At 45.1% G+C, this 24142-nt stretch overlaps 1 protein-coding gene across 2 annotated transcripts in view; it reads left to right on the top strand.

The window, feature by feature from the left end:
- Positions 1–24142, top strand: part of GPC3 (glypican 3) — a 3264744-nt gene that overhangs the window by 453618 nt on the left and 2786984 nt on the right. For both annotated transcript variants that reach the window (XM_085606673.1, XM_085606674.1), the window contains exon 2: positions 3075–3236. In XM_085606673.1, coding sequence (XP_085462799.1) covers positions 3075–3236 — 162 coding nt within the window. The remainder of the gene's footprint in view (positions 1–3074; positions 3237–24142) is intronic.

Below are 24142 nucleotides of genomic sequence, written 5' to 3'. Positions count from 1 at the left end.
TGAGACAGTCATTCACTCACTAACACACTCATCCACCCATACAGTCCTGCACACATTCTGTCTTCAACACATACAGTGAGTCACTCATTCATGCACCTATGCACGACGTAATACCCCCACCGAACAATACAGAAACTCAGAAACTAATACTGATACTCAAAAAACCAACTAATAACCTATATAGACACTCATGTAGCTACTCACCAACCCAAGCAGCCACTTATACACAAAGTGAGAGACTGATACAGATATTTATATATTTAAACATTAATCACTAAACCATGTTTTCACTAAGATACACTTAATCAGTCAGTTATACAATCAATTTTTCAAAAACAAATCATCCATTTAGACACTTATATACCCATTTATTCTTCCATCGACCTTGAGATATACATATATAAAACATATGTTATTTTCAGAAAAACACACATTCACTGGATGATGTCATGAGTGATGTCATCAGTGATGTCATTTGAGATGTCATCAGTGATGTCATGAGTGATGTCACTGACAATGTCATGAGTGATGTAATATGTGACGTCATCAGCAGTGCATTGCGGGCACGCGAGTTATAGTTAGCTGAACTAACTATAACGGGGGAATTTCAATGGTTTTGTACGAGTGAAAAGTCCAGCTAACTATAACGCCCCTGAAACCTATGGTTTTTTCCGTGAATTTCTAAGGTTTTTTAAATGCTAATTCCTAACTATAACGTGCCTGAAACCCATGGCTTTTTCAGTGAATATATATATATATATATATATATATATATATATTCACTTAAAAAACCATAGGTTTCACACATGTTATAGTTAGCTGGACATTTCACTCGTAAAAAACCAATGAAATTCCCCCGTTATAGTTAGTGCAGGCAACTATAACTCACGCGACCGCAATCCTCTGCTGATGACGTCAGATATTACATCACTGTATTTAGACACTTATTTACCCATGTCTTCTTCCATTAATCTTTAGCTATACATATATTCCAAATATTTATTTTTCATAAAGACACATATGTCATCAGTGATGTAATATCCGACGTCATCAGCAGAGGATTGCGGTCGCGTGAGTTATAGTTGCCTGCACTAACTATAACGGGGGAATTTCATTGGTTTTTTACGAGTGAAATGTCCAGCTAACTATAACATGTGTGAAACCTATGGTTTTTTAAGTGAATTTGCAAGGTTTTTTAAATGCTAATTCGTAACGATAACGTGTGTGAAACCTATGGTTTTTTCAGTGAATTTGTACGGTTTTTTAAATGCTAAGTTATGTATTTATAAAAAAAAACATTTAAGATTTTTCACCGTGCGTGCACGGGGCACTTTGCGCAAACATTTTTAACAATACTAAATAAAAAATAAAATTGAAAATGTAATTATGAAAAACCTATGTAAAATTAAAATACTATCACAAATACAAATACACATATTAACTTAAAAATAGAAAACACAAATATTAACAAATATATATTTATTTAAACCAACAAAATAGTCAATTATTTTCTAAAAATGTATTTTAATATTTTTTATTTTAATGACTGACCAACTTAATAAAACAATTAACCATACAAACCGAACAGCCCACATAGAGAAAATAAAATTAAATATGTAGAATTCTTTAAATATATTACCAATTAAAAAAAACTAAATAAAAATAACATAACACTGAAACTAATAAAATATTAAATTAAAACACCAATTAGTAATTATATGCAACAATATTATATAAACCAATAATGCATACAGCGATATTACGTACCATGATAGCCTGGACGTCCTGATATATCGGAACAATATTATGGTAAAACATGGTTTTCAGGGCACATGAAGAAGCTTGTTTACCTAAAGCAGGGACTCCGGCCCTTTGTCCTTCCATGTCCAAACAGGCGATGCCTTTGTCTGTGTCAGCCGCTTAGCTGTTGAGGTTGAAGCAGTGGGATACACCAGAGAGTTGGCTAAAGTATGGAGGGAGGCAATAAATGACAGATGGAAACCAGTGATGACACTTCTTGCAGAGATGGATGTTTGGAAATGCAGTGATGTCTCTTTCTGCAGAGGTGGATGGTGGAACATTTTGAGATGGCTTCCTGTTATGATGGATGCTGGGAAGCCCTTTTACCACCTTCGTCTTTTAAAAATGGTTTTGACTCGAAAGTAGATCTGAGCGGAGTTCTTAGAGTTCCGATATGTGGAACTCCACGAACTGACCCAAAAACTTTGCCACGCAAAGCAAAATTCCTCAAGCAGTGGAGTGAGTTAGGTCACCATGTGCAGTGCAAGAGGGTGCTGCTTCTTTGTGTCACTCAAGAAAATGTTCAACTTGAGTGGCAGCTTCCTCAATGCGAATGGAAGGTTTCTCAATGCAAGCGGTAGCGGCTATCCACGACCGCCCGCATTGAGAAATTTCACCAGGAGGTGTTCTAGAGTAATATTTTCCTGTCTCGCGCTTGCCAACTTAACGTTGGCAAGTGCAGTTGAGGAAAAAACTCTGCTCTGCGTAAACTCGGTGCACTATGCTATGAGTGGGAAGAACTCTGCAAGCATCCACAAGCGGAGCGGAATTTCACGCCCAGACCTACTCGGAACCTGTAGTGTCTCTTTCTACATATATGGATGTTTTGAAATACAGTGATATTACTTACTGAAATCTTGGATGCATAGAAATGCAGTTATGTCACGTCACACCACGCCCACCTTCATGAGTTTCTATCATCTGTGTGAACTCAAGCTGTCAGGTCTTGACTGCCTTATTTACGCTCAATGTTTTCGCTCTTCAGTCTCTTCTTATTTTCTTGAATAGCATCTCATTTTTTTAAATTAATGAGATTATTCACTTTCTGTGCCCCTCCACACCCACCCACCTTTTCCTTTCCCTATTCTCTCCTACTTCTCTTTTCTATATCCTTTTCCTGACATCTCACTTCCTTTTCCCATCTCCTGCTCCTACCGCCTCTATGCCCCTCTGCTCCTTTCTCATCCCCTCTTCCCTCTATACACTCCCCTCCCATCTCTTCTTCACTTCCTCTCGCTTCCTGATTCACACATTTCGTTTGTTATTACGTGCAGGGTCTGACTTGCAAGTCTGTATCACCAAAGGACCAACCTGCTGTTCAAGGAAAATGGAGGAAAAGTACCAAGTAGCTGCTCGTGTCAACATGGAACATCTTCTCCAGTCCGCTAGCTCCGAGCTCAGGTTCCTCATCATTCAGAATGCTGCTGTCTTTCAAGGTAGGCCTTGTAAAGTTTTTAAAGAAATGTCAATCTCATTGTATCAAATGTCAACCTTTGTGGAACTGGTTCTTCGCGTACGAGGATGGTCAATGTTGATGTGGGGAAGAGGTATCATGGTGGAAACATTACTGAAATATATCACACATGCAAGACTAAGACTTGGGAATGGAGGCTCAAGGGGGTAATAGAACTAGGGCCATCATAATGTGGAGTAGAGAACGTTATGCACCAGGCCCTGCTTTTTTTCATGCCTCATGCTCCTGCTGCAAAATGTGTACATAGATGTTTAATTTAAAGCAATCTTGCTGTCATTATTAATAATGAGGCAGCTTCCAGGGTCAAAACACCAAATGGCACTAGATGCAGCAGCTGTTTTGTTTCCTCATTTCCGGAGAAATGTTTAAAAAAATGTTTGGAATTAGGTGCTCATGACACCTGGTAAAAACAGAAGAAACGTCCCTTGAGACCACCTAGCATCAGGCTATTGATGCGCGCACCACAAAAACTTCTGACAGGTCTCCAAGGAATAATAACATAGACTGTTTAATCCAGAACTGTGAAAGGGAAGAGAATAACCCATTAAATAAAGGGGGGGGGGGGGTGGTAGCTGGAGATGTGAGTTAAACACTGAGATTGATCAGGCAATGGAGACCTTTAAGAATTCGAATTCAGCAATAATATTACCTAACTTTAAAAGAATCTGAGGGATCGGGGTGAAACAGAGAATTTTAATAATGGTCTTCTGAAAATGAAAAGGGTTGTTGAACGGAAACCCATTTTTGGGTGGTGTTGAAGTCCAGTTGTAATCAATATTGTTCATCTAAAAAATGAGCAGGGACAGAAACAAAAAAAAAAGGACGGAGGTACTGATGGGCAAGAAGAGAGTTGATTTAATATTAGAGGAGGAACTCGAAAGCTGTTTGGACAAGGAAGGGAACCAGACATTTTTGAAGAGTTGCCGTGCAGTTACTGTAAGGTCTAAAACATAGGTGGAGGAAAGAGCGCATCAGACCACAGAGAGACACACTTAACTTAAAATCACAGGACGTTCAAAATTGCAAGGTGTATTAGTGTCTGGGCGTAGTCCGATCAACCGAAGTGGAAACTGATTTTAAGCGTCCCCTGCCGTCCCTTTGAATGAAGGACGACGCGCTTTCCACAATCTTCAATCAATGTACCCTAGAAAATAAAGATCTCTGCAAATTAGGAAATGAAAGACTGCGAAAAGCGTATTACTAATGGAAACCTGTTTCTTTTGTGCTGCACAGCATACTGCAGTTTTTGAGCATTGTAAAAACTAGGATTTACTGTTATCCTGTTTATTGATACTCCAGCCAGAAGGGGAATGACCGAGATGCCCCTGGCGAGGTTGAAAATCTGTGACTTGTAGGCCATAACCAGAGGACAGCTGCGAGTGCTTATCTCACTGAGCCGTCTCGTCTGCACAGCGACAGAATTCACTGTAAAAGGCTGAACAGTTTACCACAGCATAGAAACAGACACCTGTTATTAGCAGTTTTTCAGAGGTATTTAAAAGGTCAGCGAATAAGAAGGACTATTGTTCATTCAATGCTTTAACTTTGCTCCTTAAACAAAATGTAATTTTGCCTGAAGTGCCTAATCAGAAAATTCTTACAAGTCTTAATATCTAAACCTGGACGTCTAAGATATTTAAAAAAAATAATAAAGGCAGTTTGAGTATATAATTGATTATCTCATCACAAAGTAAGGGCTTTATCTACCTCTGGGTTACATAGAAAGACCATCTAATGTCATTTACTTATAAATTTATTCTGGCGCTATGCGATGTAAGATCTGCAGGGGATATTCACAATTTGGGCCTAATTAACACAGCTGGTGTCACAAGTGTACATTTCCTTCTGTAATTCACAAAATGTGAATTTACAGCTGTAAATGGATGTACTCGTTGTGTAATAATAATTCAGATTGTTGTAATTTTGGGACATGCACAAATCTTCCCACAGTGGTGGGGAGTAGGTGTTCCACAAGAGGGTGTCATAGTTATACCAACAAACCCGTAAATGTGTGGGCATGTACAACATTCTGTCCCACTCATTCTCATCCTGGTAGCAGTCGGAGATTTACTCCTGTCAAGAGCATAAGCTTATCTATGTCAAGGTTGAGAAAGGGAAAGGCCCCCTCCCATAGCTGGCGTAGAGCTAAGTGTTCCTCCATGGGGAAACATGGGTTCATGCTGAGGAAATATATAAGCGCTTAATGCATGTACATGATAAATACTCAATGTGCACATAACTAGAAATCACAAAACCGTCCAGAAATACTCGCAGAACAATTTGTGAATTTAAAGAAGTATGCAAACCTGCCCCCAAGTAAGGGGGTAAGCTTGCAGATGCACACATTTCTTTAGGAATTGGGCATGGTTTCTGCAGGAGGACTGAGCTGTCTTTTGGATAATGGAAGGGCGCAGTTGAGAGACTGAATCCAGTTTCAGTTCAGAGACAGAATGTAGCATGAAAAAATAAGTAGGTGCAGCCATAGCATTGAGGCACTATGAACAGGGTTTAATATAGTGGTCACACCCCATTGTCATCACTTCTAAGTGCTATAATAACAGATATAAGGTGTCTACTTTACTGATCTTGGAAGGAGAAAAGACTGAGCCTGTGTTGCTGGGTTTTGAACATGTGATCTTCAGCTCACTGGTCACAGCGTTGTCATTGACAAGCGTGCTACTCGCTGAGCCATCCTGCGCGCCAACAAATCTAGGCTGAGACGTCAGGGATACAGACATGGAAAGGGAGAATTGTGTGCTAGTTTACAGCGGCTAGATGATGCAGTACCTTTTAAATGGAATAGTTATTCTAAAAAGGAAAGTCAAACACTAAGAGAAGAAGGAAGACTTTCTGTACTATAAACATCAAACAATTTATAACAACATTTAAGACCATTCTGCACCATAAAATGGGGAAGAAAGCAGTGAGCTGTGCTGGTGATGTTTTTTGTTAGTGTTCTCTTTCATTGACAGTCTTATTCAAGCAGCCGAAAGCTAAAAAGAACAAATGCGACCAAAAACCAATATCTAGGCAATATTTTAGAATACAATGCTGTCCTCTCAGAGGTGGTTTTCTTTACCGCATTCCTTACATTTCCTTGTATGTAGCGCTATGCAGATACTTTTGGTTTGGTAAACTGTTGATGATTTAATTCATTCAGTTTTCGTTAAATATTTCAATATAATGCCGTCTTCTTGTCATCATGTATCTTATCTTTGATGCAAATGTGAGTCTACTCGTCTGTTTAATAAAATGCTGGTTGTATACATTCTATTGACCTAAATGTTGATGAATGCTGGCAGTGATTGCACTGTGAAGCTACCAATGCATTATCACAATATACGTTTTTAGGTCTCGCGATCCAAAGGCTCGAAGAGACATTTTATATGTGTGATTTTCAAAGTGCTACCCACAGTCTTTTGGCTGGCCTAAGCCTTGAGTGCACGATCACATGCACGTGGACAGCTGCTCCTCTGCTCATTGCATTCCCCCCTCCCTTCTCACCCAGCCCTTTGATGCTCTGCTCGATTACTTTCACTTTTGCCGCTTTGATGTTTGATCGCAAACGCGATCACTTCCGCTTGTTTTTGTTTGTCATAGCTTCTAATGTTCACTTCCATGTCCGTATTTTTTTTTTTTTTTATCAACGCTATCCCTTCTATCACAGTGGCATTTGCATTGCTATGCGCATACAACCTCTTTAACACAGGAGAAGTTATCACTTTAATGTTTGAAACAGGGGTGCTGCAGAGTGCCTGCTTTTATGCTTACCAAAGCTTCGCAAGTTCTCTTCCCCGCCCGTATTTTTTGGCGAAGCTGTCCTTTTTACCAGAGTGCCATTTTCATTGCTGGGTGCATACAACCTCATTCGCAAAGGATCTACGCGATCATCACAGCGTCTACAGCGTCTCGTATGAGGAGCTTAGTTATTACCTAAATTATGCGACGTGGCTGCTGTGAGGGCAGACTCTGCTTCTGGGCCCACAGAAATTCCTGAGGCTTCAGAACTAACCCACCCACCTGCAGGAGCATGCTGCCTCCCCAACCCTACTCCCCTACATTCTCATCCAGTGCTAGATAACAGCCTGCATTCCGTAAGTAATGTTGATAACTAATTTACTTTATATACAGTGCCTTCTTCCCGAGGCCCACAGCGTCGTCGTGCTATAAATTTCACTGGTTTTCCCAAAATTTACAAGATTTTGTGGTTTATGTCACACACATGAAGGATTTCCCCGGACAGGAAGCCAGATGTGCATTATTTCAGACCGTTACTAACTCAGCATTAAAGACTCCGACAGCTTTGGTGTAGTAGAGATAAAAGAAAAGCCTGTAGGATAGCCCAGCGGCTTAATATGATTGCTACAGTGATTCGTGTGTGACATGCAGCTCATTGATCTGTTTTTTGTTGTACTGCTTCATTTCACATTCTTTCACAGGTTGTTAATCAACACATCGAATTGGGTAAGAACATGAATGAAAGACAGTTTAGTTCAGAATGTTTGCTATTTATCTGATATAACTTAATACTGGTGTAATAGCGGTCTAAAATGACAAGATAGTTCTGTGGGTTTATATGCTTGCTGCAGAGATGTCAGGGTATTGTTTGCATCATTGGCTTTAATTCTTGCTTGTCCATACAGTTGTTCTTGTTTTTTCTCACGTGCAAGTTTTTCTCATCGAGTTAAGCACAGCGCGAAGAAATAACTCAGTTTGTGGTTCGTGCTACTTTAATGGTCTCCTTTATTACTGAGAGAAAGAGCTTCATAGCGATCCAGGCAACAGTATGCAAAAACAAGCATTGGCAAAGCCAATTTGTCTCGCCTCTACGAGATCTATTGGCTATGTAAAAACTTTGTGCCATATTGCATAGTAGTGCACTCCCTGTGAAACATGTCTGTAAGTAAAAATAAAAGCATTTGCAATGCAATAGGTCTCGCATTATTGAAAGTTTGAGCTACTGATGTTGCTAATAATAATGCAATGCCAATAGCTCAAACTTTCAGTAATGCGAGACCTATTGCATTGCAAATGCTTGTTTCAGTTTCTTTTTAGGTCTTGCTTACCAGTGCAGCTGTCTGCATGACATATTGTCACCAGTTGTTAAAACATTACGAAGAGCTATGGTATGTTTGTTTGTGAGCACACATGTCCATAGCCCTCTTGGTGCTACAGGGTCAAAACCTAATAATTTAGACGCAAAAGGAAATTGTCTCAAACACGGAGGGCAACGGAGGCAACTACTTATTAAAAGCCATGTTTCAATAGTTTCCTCAAAGACGATAAACAGGATTCTGCATGTAAATATCAAAGCTTGGAGTTTCAAATCATGGGCAGATCGTTTAGGAGGTAAATACCGTGAAAGTGATGAGGGTGGCATACAGAGGTGATGTTTGTGCAAAATATTAATGAACTTAAAAATGGCTTTACTCTAGAGAGGGCAGCCAATTACCTTAGAACCAGTGTGATATGCTCACATTTGGAGCATGCATTAATCAGGCGGCGGGCTTCAAGAGTTTGGTGGGAAAAGCTAGATGGATCATGATGCGATAACCTAATCTAGACCGGATTAGGGCATTAAAACCCTGTAGGTGAATTGGAGGCTGAAAAAAAAGGAGGCGTTTTATCAGGATCTTTAAATGGAAAAAATAACTGTTGGTGACCTTGCCGGCTTGACATTCAAGCAAAAGAGAGTAATCTAAAAAGATTCCCAGATTTCTAACACAGTTTGCAAGGACTGGTTGGGTGGGTAGGCTTTTACCACGGCATGATTCCAAGGGAAATATTTAATTTAGTTTTATTTAGACCAAAGGAAGGATTTTTTAGGGAGGACAAAATGGTGAAAATGATTTGCATGTTGCCTGCATGCATTTCTCCTGTTGCTGAAGTAGGTTATGTAGAGGCTGAACCATAGCGAAGAAAGGGTGGAACCCTTAGTCACACCGCACCCTCACGAGGTCACAACTTTGACGAGAAAGGGATGAGGGAAACAGATTGCATCTTGTCTATCAGGAAAGACTGGTTCTGTTTTAGCCCAGCACTCAAAATGTTCATCTCTTCGTGATTATTATTGAGTATGGTGTTGTCAATGGTGTTGATTGCCTCCGAACGATCTAAAGGTAGCACTCCGGTGTCAGAGATGTCCACCCAACTGCGCGAATCATCCGGTAAACTTGGAAGCTGTCAAACTGTCCATTGCTTTCAGTAATACAAGTTTTTCTAGTAATTTGTCAAAATAGTGGAGCAGATAGGTTGGAAGTTAAAGGGGTCCTTCAAGCTGTGCAAAGGATTTCTTAGGAAGGGTTTAACAACTGCTTGCTTTCCCTCCATGGGGACTATGCCCTGAGCTCAGGAGCTGTTAGAAAGTGGGAGGTTGTCCAGCAGATGGTGGCACGGCTGCTTCATGAGTCTTGCTGGTCATAGGTCATCTAGGGTGTGAGAAGGCCACTTTTGAGAAATAATGTTTGACAGCGTTGAGGTATTGATGGATTTGAAGGCAGAGAGAAAAGCCAGAGTAGGTGGTGGGACATGTTCAACCTAAATATTGCTTTGTTGTTGGATAATCTCAGTGCTTGTGGAATCTCCGATTTTTATGATTTCGCTCTCAAAAAAGTGAACAGGTTATCACGAAGCTCCGTTAACGGAGGAATAGCACAGTGCGCGGAGCATGGAGACTGAAGCGTTCTTTGGATCAGTTATGAGCAGGTGAAACGTGTTGTAAAATGTATTTGCTTCCTGACTTATTTTTATATGACACCATCTGTCTTGCATATTAATTTTTAGAGTTTGAGTAATAATCTAAATGCCATTCCCTTTCAGATTGATTGATTTTTTTTGTTTCAAATCTTTCAGTTCCAGAGAAGACCAGCTACAGAATGCACTATTTTCTAGTGCTGTAGCTTCCTTACCGGAACTGGATATTTGTTCATCCATCACATACTGATGTTGAAGTAGCTGAGTAGGGCAGTGGCATCACTACCCATAGTGGATGGTTTGTTAGTGCCGCATTTTTATTATTTATGGGCCAATTATGGAAGGCTTGAGGTCCAGTTAGTAAAATGGATTGATAGAGTGCTCGTCTGTTGGATTTAGAGGATAATTCCTTGATAGTGTATTGAATTTGCATAGTGGTTAGACCAGATAAACTGGAGGGGCTACTTCACCACTATAAGGATGACCATAAAATATTTTGGATTAAAGATTTGTAAATCATTCATTAGGTTTTGGGCAGTTGGTGGGTGGGACTCCAGTCTGAGATTTAAATCCCAGAGTTTAATCCAAAGCAAATTTGCCAGTTGCTTCTATTAACATTGGAAGCCGTGAGTGGGAAGACTTTGGTGGATGGTAGATTAACATACAGTAGACTCTGTTGATGAACATCCTGCTCAAAACGACCATTGTGGCACAATTGGCTATTGATTGAAGAATGATGGACAATCACAGCTACCCCTCTGTGGCACATGCACTCGCTCATTTCAAAATATGTCATAATCAGTTTAATGATCTAGAATTGGGGCTGTCCTCAGCTAGCCAGGTCTATGTTATACTCAAAAACTCCAAGCAGTGTGTGCTGCATAAAACTGCAATTTCCACCCTATATTTTACTGCAGATCTTGGGTTGCATAACATGCCTTTAAGTTTTAAATGTAAGCCCTTTACTGCACGAGGCAAGGAAAACTCTGCAAAGGGGGAATTTATTATAAGGATTTTGTTGTTAGAGAGAGTGGATGACCTCTTAAGTCACAGTATTAGTAGCCAGAAAAAGAGATGGTAGAATTGTAGGCACAGCTTTCATATTTGCACTTACCTTAATGCAGACAAGAAAAGGGTCTGGGGGCGAGGAGCATCATCACGGACCGATGACTGAGTTTGAACATGGACCGTCGCAAACTGGCATGCCTTAGGAGCTCCTTCACCACTGCAGTGGAATGCCCTTTGCAAGTAGCCACGGGTCATCTGTTTAAATATCCCGTCGCTAGCACATAATGCAGATAACACTATACCATCACCACCACCACCACATCCAGTACAGCCATTACCTCCACCATTGCCATAGTTGTGCATGTCTGAGTTTGTATCATCACATGAATGCTAAACCTGGTGTTTTTGGATTGTTGTAAGAAACATTTTGGTCAGCTGCTTTAGGGTATGTTCCTAATTTGCATAAATGTCATGATCCGCACACTCACCTGTGATAACAGGACAGTTTGAGGCGATGTACAGTGACTCATTTCATGGGTGTGTGATTGCTCTGAGGCAGGGGTTTTCAGCTTTTAATGCTGAATGTAGGACTCTTTTGGTTTGATGGTTTATGTCTGCACCACGTGCACTACATGTGAAATACAGATAGGGCCATCATAATCGACTACAAGTACCAAGGTGCAACAGGACTCTCACAAGACTTGCAATTGTGGCAGCCAAGTTGGATTCCAGAAATATATGTTCCTTGTGTTTCAGATTGTTCTTTTCAAGACTATCGAAATAAGGAGATATTTACATCAAAATGTCGGAGCATGGTGTTACGCTAAAATCGGTAACGCTGCGCTCAGGCATTTTTAAAACGCAGGGATGCTCCGTATTTACAAAAATACGGCTCACCCCGTGTTTCTCCTAGCGCTGGACCTAATGTAGCTGCCTAGCGCCAGCGCAGGCACCCTTGCACCATGTAATATTAATTAAAGGACCCATGACCGCATCATTCACCGATCAGTCCCAAGAACAGCAGGCAGCTGACCAAACGTCTCATGTTCCAGAACCAATCCAGCACTTGATGTCATCGTGGTCCCACAGAGGACTGCACATGACATAGCATTACAATGTAGGCAACAAAAAATAACAAAGCACAGTGCAGGCGAATAACATATATTAAATGCTACACACCACCCCGCCAGAGTGCTTTTTTCCTCTTTGCTGGGTCGTGTTTTGGAAGCCAGAGGCACTCCTCCGCTTTATTTTCATTGCTCCCTATCGCTGCGAGGCCAGTACAGATTATGCGTTCGTCCGGTATGATATGTTCAATGTTGACAGTTTACTTTTTATCGTGAATTAGCACTCCCTTCTCGTCCCAGACGTCAGAACATGCTGAATAATAAATAACATGCCTGCATATTTCCTGAAAGCCTATTTCCTCGTCTGTCAGTAGGAATACATGTACCGTGTTCAGTGCAATAGATTACACAACTAAGAGTTCACAGTCCTCTGTATCATATGCTCCTCGTCATGATAATTATGTGTGCTTACGTAGCGCTTTAACCATCGGGCATCAAAGCGCTGACTGCAGAACAGAACCCGAGGTCTTCAGGAAAACCCCTGTGTCTCCAGCGACCTCCCGAATGGAAGACTGTGCTGGGTAAAATGGAGGTATTCCTGTAAAGTATTTCAGAAGCTGGTGGTGTGTGTGTGAATGCGGGGGGGGGGGGGGGGGGGGGGTGGAGAGGTTGTACCCCAGCTCTGACTCCACATATCGTGGGGGGCCAGAGGTTCCAGCAGATTCCCAGTAGACCCTAAAGCTCTGACTGGACCGTGCAGAATAACACAGTCCTTCATGCATTCGGGTGCCTCACCGTATATGTCCTTTCGAGTTAATGTCAGATACCATTCTATACATTTGTGATGTGTCATTTATACATTATAATGTGCTCATAACAATATTGTCAATTAAATAGTGTATCAAAGGCTTATATGCTAGACCGAAGGACCCCCATGAAAGAGCAATGCTCCTCCCGGATGTGGGCCTGTATTGGCGGCTTTGTACTGTCGGATGAAGGCAAAGTCTGAGGGTGATTCATGCTGTACAGAAAGATGTCATTTTATTCTTATTTTTAATGATGAACTCTAATGTTTAATAGGTATAATTCACTTTGAAAATCTCGGTTGACTGCGCTAATTAGATGTTTGGGCTTTATGAATTGCTATTAAACGATTTTATATTCCTTTATTATTGCCACCATAGTGTTTTATACCTTTGCAAATTCGCACATCAATCAGCTCCAGGATTCCTCTAATGATGCTGCTCATCTCGTTACAGGCGTCAAGTAGAGGGGGATGGTCCCTTGATATTCAATGACCTCTCTTGTGCCTTGTGCCTTTCTAATGTTGTCCCCTCCTTCGGGCCGAATGATTGGTGCACAATGTAGGTTTTGTACAAAAGTTGGTGCTCATGGAATGTCTGCACTTGTGCAAATGCCGTTGCAAAATTGCATGAAAGCAGTGCAGATTATGGTACTCTATGCAGTCGCGGCCGACCTGGCTCACAGGTGGGGGGGGCAAAGGGTCGCGCTGGGAGGGGGGATTGCGCAGGGGGGAGTAATTTAATAATAAAAAACATACCTTTCTGCCGGCTGAGTCACGCGTCTTCTCGGCTCCTGCTCCTGCAGGAAGCAGGCAGCCAGGCTCCCTACCCCTAAGTCAATCGCAACGCTGCAGTGACAGCATTTTGATTGGTCGGGCCACCGCCCAGCGAGGGTCTTACGAGAAGGCCATGTTCTCCATGCAGGATGCAATTGCACCCTCAGGAGTGGGCACACCACTCCTCCCATGCCTTGCAGTGCTCGTAGAGCAGGCCCGCCCACCCACCCGCCTGCAACCAAACATAAAATGGTAATGACTGAAAGTTATTACCATTTTATGTTTATGCTTCTCGCACTGCGAAAAAGCTGTGGGGCAGTGCTCCACCGCCCTAGTGGAGGAGCCGCCCCTGACTCCATGTCTTCATCAGTACGCAATGCTGAGCTTCCCTTCGGCTATCGATTCGCAATTTCTTGTCACTTGCACTAGTCCGTGCAGCTAATAATTTATCCATGAAGGACCTAAAATTGCTTTACAAAGACGGGGGATAAGGTGCATAATGGGAGCAGAAAAATTTGAAGAAAAACACTTTGACATTCTATCACTAATAAACTCACATTAAGAAGATGAAGCAAAGGTTGCATTTTTGGCAGCTATTAACAAATGCTCTAGCTCTTGTACAATGTGTGTTTTTAGTTCTGGCCTAAAGACAACTTAAGCTATCTTTCCAGCCTTCTGTTTTTCAAAGAAATATTATACAGCAAATACATACATAAATATCTGGGCTCACAATCAGCACTTTTTCATCACTGGTCATTCATTTTGTACTTACCACCCCAGCAATCGGTATAGATCAACAGATCTGCCTATTCCAGTCATTGGATGCTTTCCTATAAGTGACTGCATTTTTTTCCCTTGCACATGTACAAATACACCTAAAATATAGCTCCCCAAAACATAAATTGGTAGGCACTTGCACTTTCCAATGACTGATAGCCCTTATGTATAGTAGGGGTACATTAACTATTTTCATGACTCTCAAGACATTTATTGTAAATTGCAATGTTCATTCCTCACTATAGACCAGCTTTAGTACACTTATTTATCAGCATGAGTGAATATGCAGATTTTTAGTATGAAGCTACACCATCCCTTGGACTGTGATTGACATTTCGTCCAATTGTATTTGACTTGAGAGAGCCTATAAGTAATTACTTGTGGAACAGCATCTCCCCTATTGGAGTGCTGTACAAGCACTGCCTGTACGCAAAGAACACTTCTCTCAAATCAAAGAATTTTGCAGATGCTCAGTGTCCTTTCTAATCCCGAGCTCCCTCCTTCCCCTTGAATGATGCGTAGAAATGTTTTATTCCCGCAGAGGGAGCCTCACACAGGTGCATTTAAGCAGCTCTCAAATAGAGGGAGCCTCACACTGCTTCAGTAATACCACTCACACCTCATTGGAGCTTCACAAGGCTGCAGTAACGCCATTCTCTAACAAAGGAGGCTTCAAATGGGTGCAGTAACACCACTCTCCACTAGGGGAAGCATCAAAACGCTGCAGTACCTCTACTCAGCACTAGAGGGAGTATCAGTAAGGCTGCAGCAACACCACTCACCCCAAGAAGGAGATTTACAAGGCTGCAAAACACTGCTTGCCCCTTGAGAGTGAATATATGTGGAGCATGTAAGACTTTCCTGTCCACAAAACAGAAACTGCCAAAATCCATTTTTTAATTGTGTTATACTTACCATTAAATAGAATATCCAATAAATAGTAGGGTGTGATCAGAAACCTTAAAAAACATAAAATCAAGAAATGTATTTAAATCTGTAATTTGGACTCATTATTATGAACCAGCTTTGGCAAATAATCCTATTGAAAACAAGAATGGATAGTTAAAACTGAAAAAGTGAGTATGCAAAGATATATATTAAATTTTGCACCCCTCCTTTGCTTGGTGCAGGCCACTTAAAGCAGTTGTTTCTGACTTGAGCTGGACCTCTATTAACAACACGTGGAACAACAGCTTCATGAAAATATCTCAGTGCTATTGCATTTGACTAGGAGGGAACATCTATTAACGACTTTGGGGAACTGCAGCTTCATGAAAGGATTTCAATGCACTTGCACTCGATGTTTGAAGACACCTGCAGCTAGTGACAACTAGTGGAACTGTGTGTTGATGTTAGGATCTCAAAGGTTTTGCATTTGCCTTTTAGAGGGAGACCTAGTAAAAACTGATGGAACTGCAGCTTTATGTAAGAAGGTCAATGCTTTTGCACTTGACTTGTGAGGGACACCTGGTAACGACTTGAGGAACTCCACCTTCATTAAGAATTTAGGAATCAATCGTTTTTATTAGCTGGAAGGTGGAACAAATGGACACAGCTTCCTGCCTACATCCATTTGCCAGCAGAGCAAAGCAAAGGTAGTAATACACAGCGTTAAGCCACTACCCGGAGGCCGGCCGCGTAACAAACAGGATTGCAGTATGCTAAGATGTATATGCCAATTTTGAAGTGAGGAAAGAAGGTACAAAGAAATATATATCAAACGGGAAATAATTCCAAAACAAAGTCCCTCCCAAACCCTTACGACCCTACCCCTCCCTTCTCCGCACCAGCGATTGCCTCATTAGGCTGATCTGAGTCTCTAAGTATGGGATTCGAGAAAGCAGCAAATTCATGTCGTCGATGTCCGGTCCTTAGCAAGTTTCTCCAGTGGAAGCAGTTGAAGGATCGTCAGATATTTAGGACAGGTCACTTCCCTCACATTTTTTATTAACAGTTGTAGGAATGGAGCCCACAATTTGGCATACTCCTGCCCTCAACGCCAAGAGACATGCGTTCCATAGCTAATAGATGCCACAGGCGATGTATCCAGGATAGCACATCAGGTGTGGTCGTCTTGCCCCAGTGAGCTTGAATGACCTGTCTAGCTGCCAGCAGAGCTAGTGCTATTTGTCTACCACAAATAGATTTCAGTGGAAAAACCTTGGAATGAGAGAGGCCAAGGAGGGTGTATTTTGGTGATCGGGGCAAGGAGATCTAAAACGCATCTATGTCGTCTAGGACTTCGGCCCAGTAACGCTGCAGCTTTGGGCAGTGCCACAGCAGGTGAGCCAAAGTGCCAGACATCCCACAACCTTTCCAGCAAAGGTCTGTTTTGCTTTTATCCCAGCTGTGGACGTGGACCGGAGTGTGGTACCAATATGAAAAGACCTTAAAAGTGGACTCCGCCCCAGCTGTGTTGTGCGCAGTGTGATGTGTTCTGTAGAGGATGTGTTCCCATTCCTTAGGAGTTAGTGGTCTGCCTATTTTGGTCTCCCAGTGAACCTGTGCTCTTGTGCATTGCCCAGTGGGGCATGCAGTAAGCATAGCATATAATTCAGGTATGAGACGTGGTTGTCCTGTTTGCGGAGTAACCACTTTTCGAACGCGGTAAGAGGCCTGAACATGTGGGCATAATTGGAAGGCACTGTGATCCAATTATATATGGGTACGCATCAGTCGCCAGGAGGCCATAATCCCGCCTGAGCTGCTCAAAAAGGACCAGCCCTTCTGTATCAAAGAGGGACCCTACTCTTTTACAACCCTCCTCCCGCCACCACTGAAATACCGCAGATGCCTATCCTGGAGGAAAGTCAGGGTTATCCACAATGGGGGTCATCAGCGAGGGAAAAAAGGTCCAGCCTTTTGAGATATCCACCCCGTCCCAGGCACGAAGCATCGGAGAGGTGACAGGGGAGGAGTAGAGGCCCCAAGCCCTGTGTCTGCGAGGTAACCATAATTCCCTCCAAATGTTGATGCCAGCAACGGACTGGCCAATAAAGTTCCAGTGTTTGCTGGATAACGGTATGTTCCCTTCCACCAGATACCTGAGGCATACTGCTTGGTAGTAGCCTCCGATCAAAGGTAGCCCCAATCCACCCTGCGCTTTCGGACATGCCATCTGATTAAGTGAGAGACGCGTCTTTTTCCCCTCCCATATAAACGTATTAATGAGAGTTGTTTGATCGCCCGAGGTGGGAGAGACATAGGGAGCATTTGAAATTTATAAAGAATGCGTGGAAGGACTGTCATTTTCACCGCCGCGATCCTCCCAAACCAAGCTAGACACAACCGCCACCAGGCGTCCAACGCCTTGGTCGTCTGATCCAGCAACATCGTGTCATTAAGCGTGACCGTTCGGGCAATGGTCGGGGCTAGTCTGACACCCAAGTACACTATGTCACTCCGTGTCCACTGCAACGAAAATTGCTGTTGCAAGATATCCACCTCTTCTGGGGGGGTCACCAGATTCAGAATATTGGATTTACCCAGGTTAACCTTAAACCCCGACATGTCCCCAAAAGCGGAGAGTTCCGCAAGCAGGGCGGGCAGGGTTATCTGCGGCTGCGTAAGAGAAAGGATCACATCGTCAGCATAGAGACTTATTTTGTGGATGTCCGCCCCAAATTTCAAGCCTTCTATGCGATCGTCCACTCTTATACGTTGCACCAAGGGCTCCATATAGAGCGCGAACAAGAGCGGGGACAGGGGGCATCCCTGGCGGGTCCCACAGGAGATTGGAAAGGACGCAGATCTGCTACCCTTGACCCTCACAAATGCTGTGGGTGCCCAATAAATGCATCGGATCCATTTAATTCAATTTTCTCTGAACCCGTAGCATCGCAGCGTCTTGAATAAATAAATCCACTCCACTCTATCGAATGTCTTCTCGGCGTCTATAGACAAGAAGAAGGCCTGCCTGCCAGAATGCTGTATGCTATCGATAAGGTGGAGAAGCCATTTAGTGTTGCCCCCTCCTTGTCGTGTCGGAATAAAACCCGATTGGTCAGGGTCTATCATGTCAGCCATGTGAGGATTTAGTCAAGCCGCTAAGATTCCCGCGAAGATTTTTGCATCAATATTAAAGAGGGAGATAGGTCTATAGGATCCACATTCCCGGGGATCTTTCCCTGGTTTTAGGATGATGGAGATTGCCGCCTCTGACATGGAGGGTGTTACCTCTCCCGCCTCTAAGAAGGAGTTAAACAGTTTGGTTAGAAAGGGAGCCAGTTCCCTACAAAAGGTCTTGTAGAAGGAGGCTGGGAACCCATCAGGACCTGTTGATTTGGCCAATTTCAATCTAGAGATGGCTGAGATTACCTCCTCAATGCGGATCGCGGAGTCAAGCGACTCTGCCGAAGCTGTGGGGAGAGGTGAAATTTCACAGGAAGTCAGGTAAGTACTTAGGTCTCGCGCCGGCTGGCCCTGTCCAGTGTAGAGTGTCATAGAACACACAAAAGGCTTCCACAATCCGGTCATCCGCGCTCTGTTCCTTCCCTTTGTGATCCCATAGTGACTGAATCTGGGTCACATGTGTTCTGGCTTGCAGTCTATGTTACAGCATTTTACCACATTTATCGCTCCTAAGGTAGAATTTGTGACGGAGGCGGAGAAGGACATATTCCGCCCTGTCGAGGTCTAGATGTTTTAGCAGGGGCCTGCGGTTCTCCAGTTCCCTCCACACCCTCAGGGCCCCAGTGCGCTTGTGAATTGATTCGAGTTCCCCCACCTCACTCTCAAGTTCGCTGTGCTTCTCTTTACTGAGTTTATTATATGTCGTAGAGATGGCAATGAATTCCCCCCTTGTGACAAGTTTCAGGGCCTCCATTATGGCCGACAATGGCGTAGAAACCATGTCATTAAGCAATAGGTATTCTTCTATGGTTTGCCTGATACGCTGTACCGTATCCTCAGAGTGTAAAAGAGTCTCTGAGGTGCCACCCAGGGGGAAACGTCCACAATCGCTGCGCAGGGATATGAACCGTGATAAGGGCGTGTATTGTGAATGTATGGAGGTGATGCAGAAGGGAGGTAGAGGCCAAAAAGTGACCTAGCCGCGCATAAGTTTTGTGCGATGCAGAGTAGTACATGTAATCCCGTTCCGCGGGGAGTTGCGCGTGCCAGACATCGTGTAACCCATTGTCCCCCAACCACTCCTGTCCCTTTGGAGAGAGTGCCCCCGTTTGATGTGTTCGCTGACCAGACCTATCTAATCCTGTGTCCATTGCGAGATTTAGGTCCCCTCCTATCAGAATCGCTGCATCTGGAGATGCAAAAACCTCCGAAAGGGCGTAGAGTGATGCTATGGTGAGGTGGGTCCTGCCCCATTGCACCCTAATTGCTAACAAGCGGCCCTTTATTTCTGCGACAGTCGTTAATACTTTACCCAGGAAGTGGGCCCCAATCAGGATTTCTACGCCATTCTTTTTAGACGGTCCCGTGGACCAAATCTGCTGTGGGGAGCACCTATCGTGCATACTTGTGGTGTCGTTGGAAAGGAGATGCGTCTCTTGAAGGAGACATATGTTGCCCCCGGCATTTTCAAGTAAGGACAGTACTGCTTCCCTCTTCACAGGGTAATTTAGGCCTCTAACATTGAGGCTAATTATCTTATTGTCTTTCACCATCCGATGAGTGTGGTGAAATATCGACCCATCGTGCCTACATTTTGTCCCCATGACCCGTGCTGCCTTAAGTGCACCCTGTCTAACCCACATAGGCAAGTCTCACGTGCGAACTGGTGCAGAGAACCCCAACTAAGATCCTAAAAAAAAACAACTCTCAAAGAAAAACTCGTTGTCAGGACAATTATCAAACACATAACATGACTAAAGTCTGTCAAGGTAGAAAAGATCCAGGGGGTCGTGGCTCAGGCAGCCGCCCAACCCATTGCGGGCTTGAAACTTACCCACCTGCCCACGGAGAGACTGTCAGCAATCTTCGTAGGACAACCTTCCCCGTCCCCCTGACACCTCACTAAGCTCCTATCCCTGAGTCCACAATTGTGTCCCTCACGGGGTGACCAGATGGACCGTTGTTTGCGAGAGAGAGGAGATCACAGCCTCTCGTTCTTTGTACCGTGTAGCCTGATCAGGCTTCAGGACAGATGATGCCTTTCCCACTCGTTGCCATCGTGCTGTGTGGCGGGCGTTTGGATCTAGGCTGTTCTGCTTGTTCCGTCGCCGGTGTACTCTCCAGGCCAAGGACCGTCATAGCCTCGGCGAGAGAGCAAATTTGAAGCGGCTTCCCCTGGTGCTTGACAATAATGCGGAAAGGATGGCCCCATGAGTAAGGGATGCCTTGCTCACTTAGATGCGTGGTCACCACCTTAAATTCACGTCGCCTGAGTAGAGTGGAGGCTGCCAAGTCCTGGAATATGCAGGTTTGTGACCCCAGAACTGTATGGGCTGGGGCTCTCTCGCCTTTCGTATGATGCGTTCCTTCAGTTGAAAGTCGTGCACTCATACGAGGATGTCCGGCGGGGGCGCTTTGTTGCCGCAAGGGAGGCCCACTCTATGGACTCGATCCATCCGTACGTCCGCCACCTCCGTCTCTCCCAACACCTGCCGAAAGAGCTCCCCAACATAGGCCCTGAGGTTGTCACCTTCCGCTTTCCATAGCATGCCTCTGATCCGCACTTTGTTCCGTTGAGAGCGGTTCTCTAAATCTTCAGCATGTGCCTGGAGATCAAGGTGTTGTTCCCGAAGGCGTAGCATCTCTTGCTGCAGTTGGTGGAGGTCCTCTTCCGATTGACATTGCGCTCCTCAAGTGTGGCCACCCGCTCTCTGATTTCATCCACATCTCTCCGTACCTCTTTGAGATCTGCTGCGAGTTGGTCCCTAAGCTCCTGTATATCCTCTTTGATGGCAGTAAAGAGTTCCAGCATAAATGCTTTGCTGGCCGGGAAATCGTCGCCATCTGCCAGTCCAGGAGTTTTCTCACCAGACGCAGAGGTCAACCCTTGCAGTTTCGCGAGCATCTCCTTCAAAGCCTTCTCCTTCTTGGTGCAGGCCGCCGCCATGTTGCACTGATCTAGCCGCTGGCACCTACCTTAGCATTATATGCAGGCTAGAAGGCTGATGAAGCCACAGGCCCCGATATCTGTCCTGGCCCTTAGTAAAGCCATGCTCTCGCTGTCCAGTTGTGTGCCGGCGGAGGCGCTGCAGGGCTTCAGGGCCAGCAAGCACCGAGAGCCACCCCACGTCTTGGCCCCAGTAGGAATCTCGCCCCCTTACTGCTGCAGTGGCTCACCAGTCGTCAGGTGCGTGATGCGTTCGGGCGCTGGCGTGGCGCCCACAATGGCAGGTCCGTTGTCCCTGCCCTTCCGAGCTATGCACCAGTGTCAGTTGCTGCTCCGAATTCTACGATGTCACAGGCAGTGCATGGGGGTCGTCACTCCCACAGCGCTCTCCGTCCGTCGACCCACAGACCACCGCGTCCCACTACCAGGCACCTCCGCCCAGCACTTGGAACCTGGCAGTTCTTCTTCCGGTGCGCCCGCCTGTGTGGCCTTTGCTTTGCGCTGAAATGGAGGCTGGCGCTGCTTACTCGTCGGGCGGCAGATTCGACCCGCCTGGGATGTCTATCTGCTGCTCCGTGCTAGGCAACTCTCGGGGGACCTCTGAGCTCTCCACACTGCACGTCTTCCAGCTGTCCCACTGCAGCAGGTAAACCGTCGCACCAGCCGGGCCTGTGTGCTTCGCCGGAGCTTCGCAATAGTAAGGCATACAAAATGGCGCGTGCCTGCTAACCTCAGCGTCGGCGGCAGCACCGCTCCATTCTCGCCGTCAATCACTGCTGAGCAGATTGCAGGCAGCAGTCTCACCTTCTGCACCGTGTATCCACCTGGGGTCAGACCACAGAGCGTGGCCACCGGATCACGCCAACTCCCAGGTGGCACCACTTCGCTCACTCACGGCTCATCATGGTGAGGGGTTTGACCTCCTGGCTCTGCAGGTCAAATCAGGGTCCCCCGCTGATCCCCTTACTGCGACTCTTTTTAGAGAGCAGTCGTTTGTGGGACGGGCCGTGGTTCACTCCCTGATTAACATCTCGTTGGAATCAAGCACGGTACCCGCTAGCTGGAAGCGGGCAGTGGTTTCTCCCATCTTGAAGAAGCCGTCCCTGGATCCAGATAAACCTGAAAACTATAGGCCCATCTCCTTACTTCCGTGGCCGACTAAAGTGTTGGAGGCCCATGTCAACAAAGTTCTTTCTGCCCACCTTATCCATGCTAACATCTTGGATCCCACCCAGAATGGGTTCCGTGCTGGACACAGCACGGAGACCGCCCTCCTCTCCATGGCTGAACATCTTCGCACGGTGATGGATGCGGGACAGACAGCAGCGCTCGTCTTATTGGACTTGAGCGCCGCGTTTGATACTGTTTCGCATCCTATCCTGTTGCATCGCCTGGAGGAGATTGGGCTGGGTGGTCCTGCCCTCCAGTGGTTCCGGTCTTTTCTAGACGATCGTTTCTTTAGCGTTGCCGTCCCACCATTCCAGTCCCAATTCCATCCTTTGAAACAGGGGGTGCCGCAAGGATCCTCGCTGAGCCCCACGTTGTTTAATCTCTACGTGAGACCGCTGGCTGAGGTCGTTAAGCAATGGGGCATGACTATGGTCTCATATGCTGACGACACTCAGCTAGCGGTTACGATCAGCGGGGATGCCGACCGGGATGCCCCCAGGTTTCAGAGTGGACTAAGGGCGGTGGCGAGCTGGATGAGGAACAACTGTCTCCAGCTCAACGCCAAGAAAACAGAGATCATGATCGTAGGTAAGAGATCGGAGCTATGGGGGGACAGGTGGTGGCCTATGGAGCTGGGGCCGGCCCCCCTTCCGGTCACGGAATTAAAGAACTTAGGAGTATGGATGGATCCCTCCCTCAGCTACGTTGGCCACACGAAGAAAATCGCGGCCTGTTGCTTTGGTATCTTACGGTCACTTCGCCCTGTTTTGAAGTTCTTTGACCATCGCACCAGGCAGCTGATTGTCCAGGCGACAGTGTTATCTCGCCTGGACTATGCCAGCTCTCTTCTGGTAGGGTCCAATGTGGCTGAGGTCACCCGCCTCCAACGTGTCCAGAACTCTGCGGCGAGAGCTATTGTTGGCCTACCCCGTTCTTGTTCTGCCTCCAGCACATTGAGGTCACTGCACTGGCTGCCTATCCGGGCCAGAATTCAGTTTAAAGTGCTGTGCATGGCGTTCAAGATTCTGAGGGGGGTAGGCCCTTCTATTCTTGCGGATCTTTTGTCCTGGTATGTGCCTACTCGGCCCCTGAGATCCTTGGGTCAGGCACTCACTGTGATTCCCCGATACAGGCTGTGTCGGGCTGGTGGCCGTTCTTTCCGGGTCAGAGCAGCCGAGCTCTGGAACTCCCTTCCAGTAGAGTTGCGCCTGCTAGATGATCTTTTAGTTTTTCGTAAGGCCTTAAAAACCTTTTTGTTTTAATAAATTCTCTTTCCTCTTTTCTGTTGTGTTTCCTGTAGTGTTGCATTTTTACCTGCCGTGCGCCTGGACGCCCCTTTGCTGGGGCAGCAGTGCGCATTACAAATGTATGTAACATAACGTAACATGGGCCTCTGCTGCCTGTTGATGCGGGGCCGTTCACGCAGTTTCTCTGAGCAGGAAACTCGCCCTGCTGGTGCTTCTAGGCTGTAAAACAATGCTTAAGTTTGGCGGTGCCGGAGGGACACGATCCTGCATCCTACCGCTCCGCAATCTTGGCCACGCCCCCTCATTAAA

The sequence above is a fragment of the Triturus cristatus genome, chromosome 5_2 (genome assembly GCF_964204655.1).
Source record: "Triturus cristatus chromosome 5_2, aTriCri1.1, whole genome shotgun sequence".
Classification (NCBI taxonomy): Eukaryota; Metazoa; Chordata; class Amphibia; order Caudata; family Salamandridae; genus Triturus; species Triturus cristatus.
Note: the sequence above shows the minus strand (reverse complement) of the source record. Positions and strands in the feature narration are given on the sequence as shown.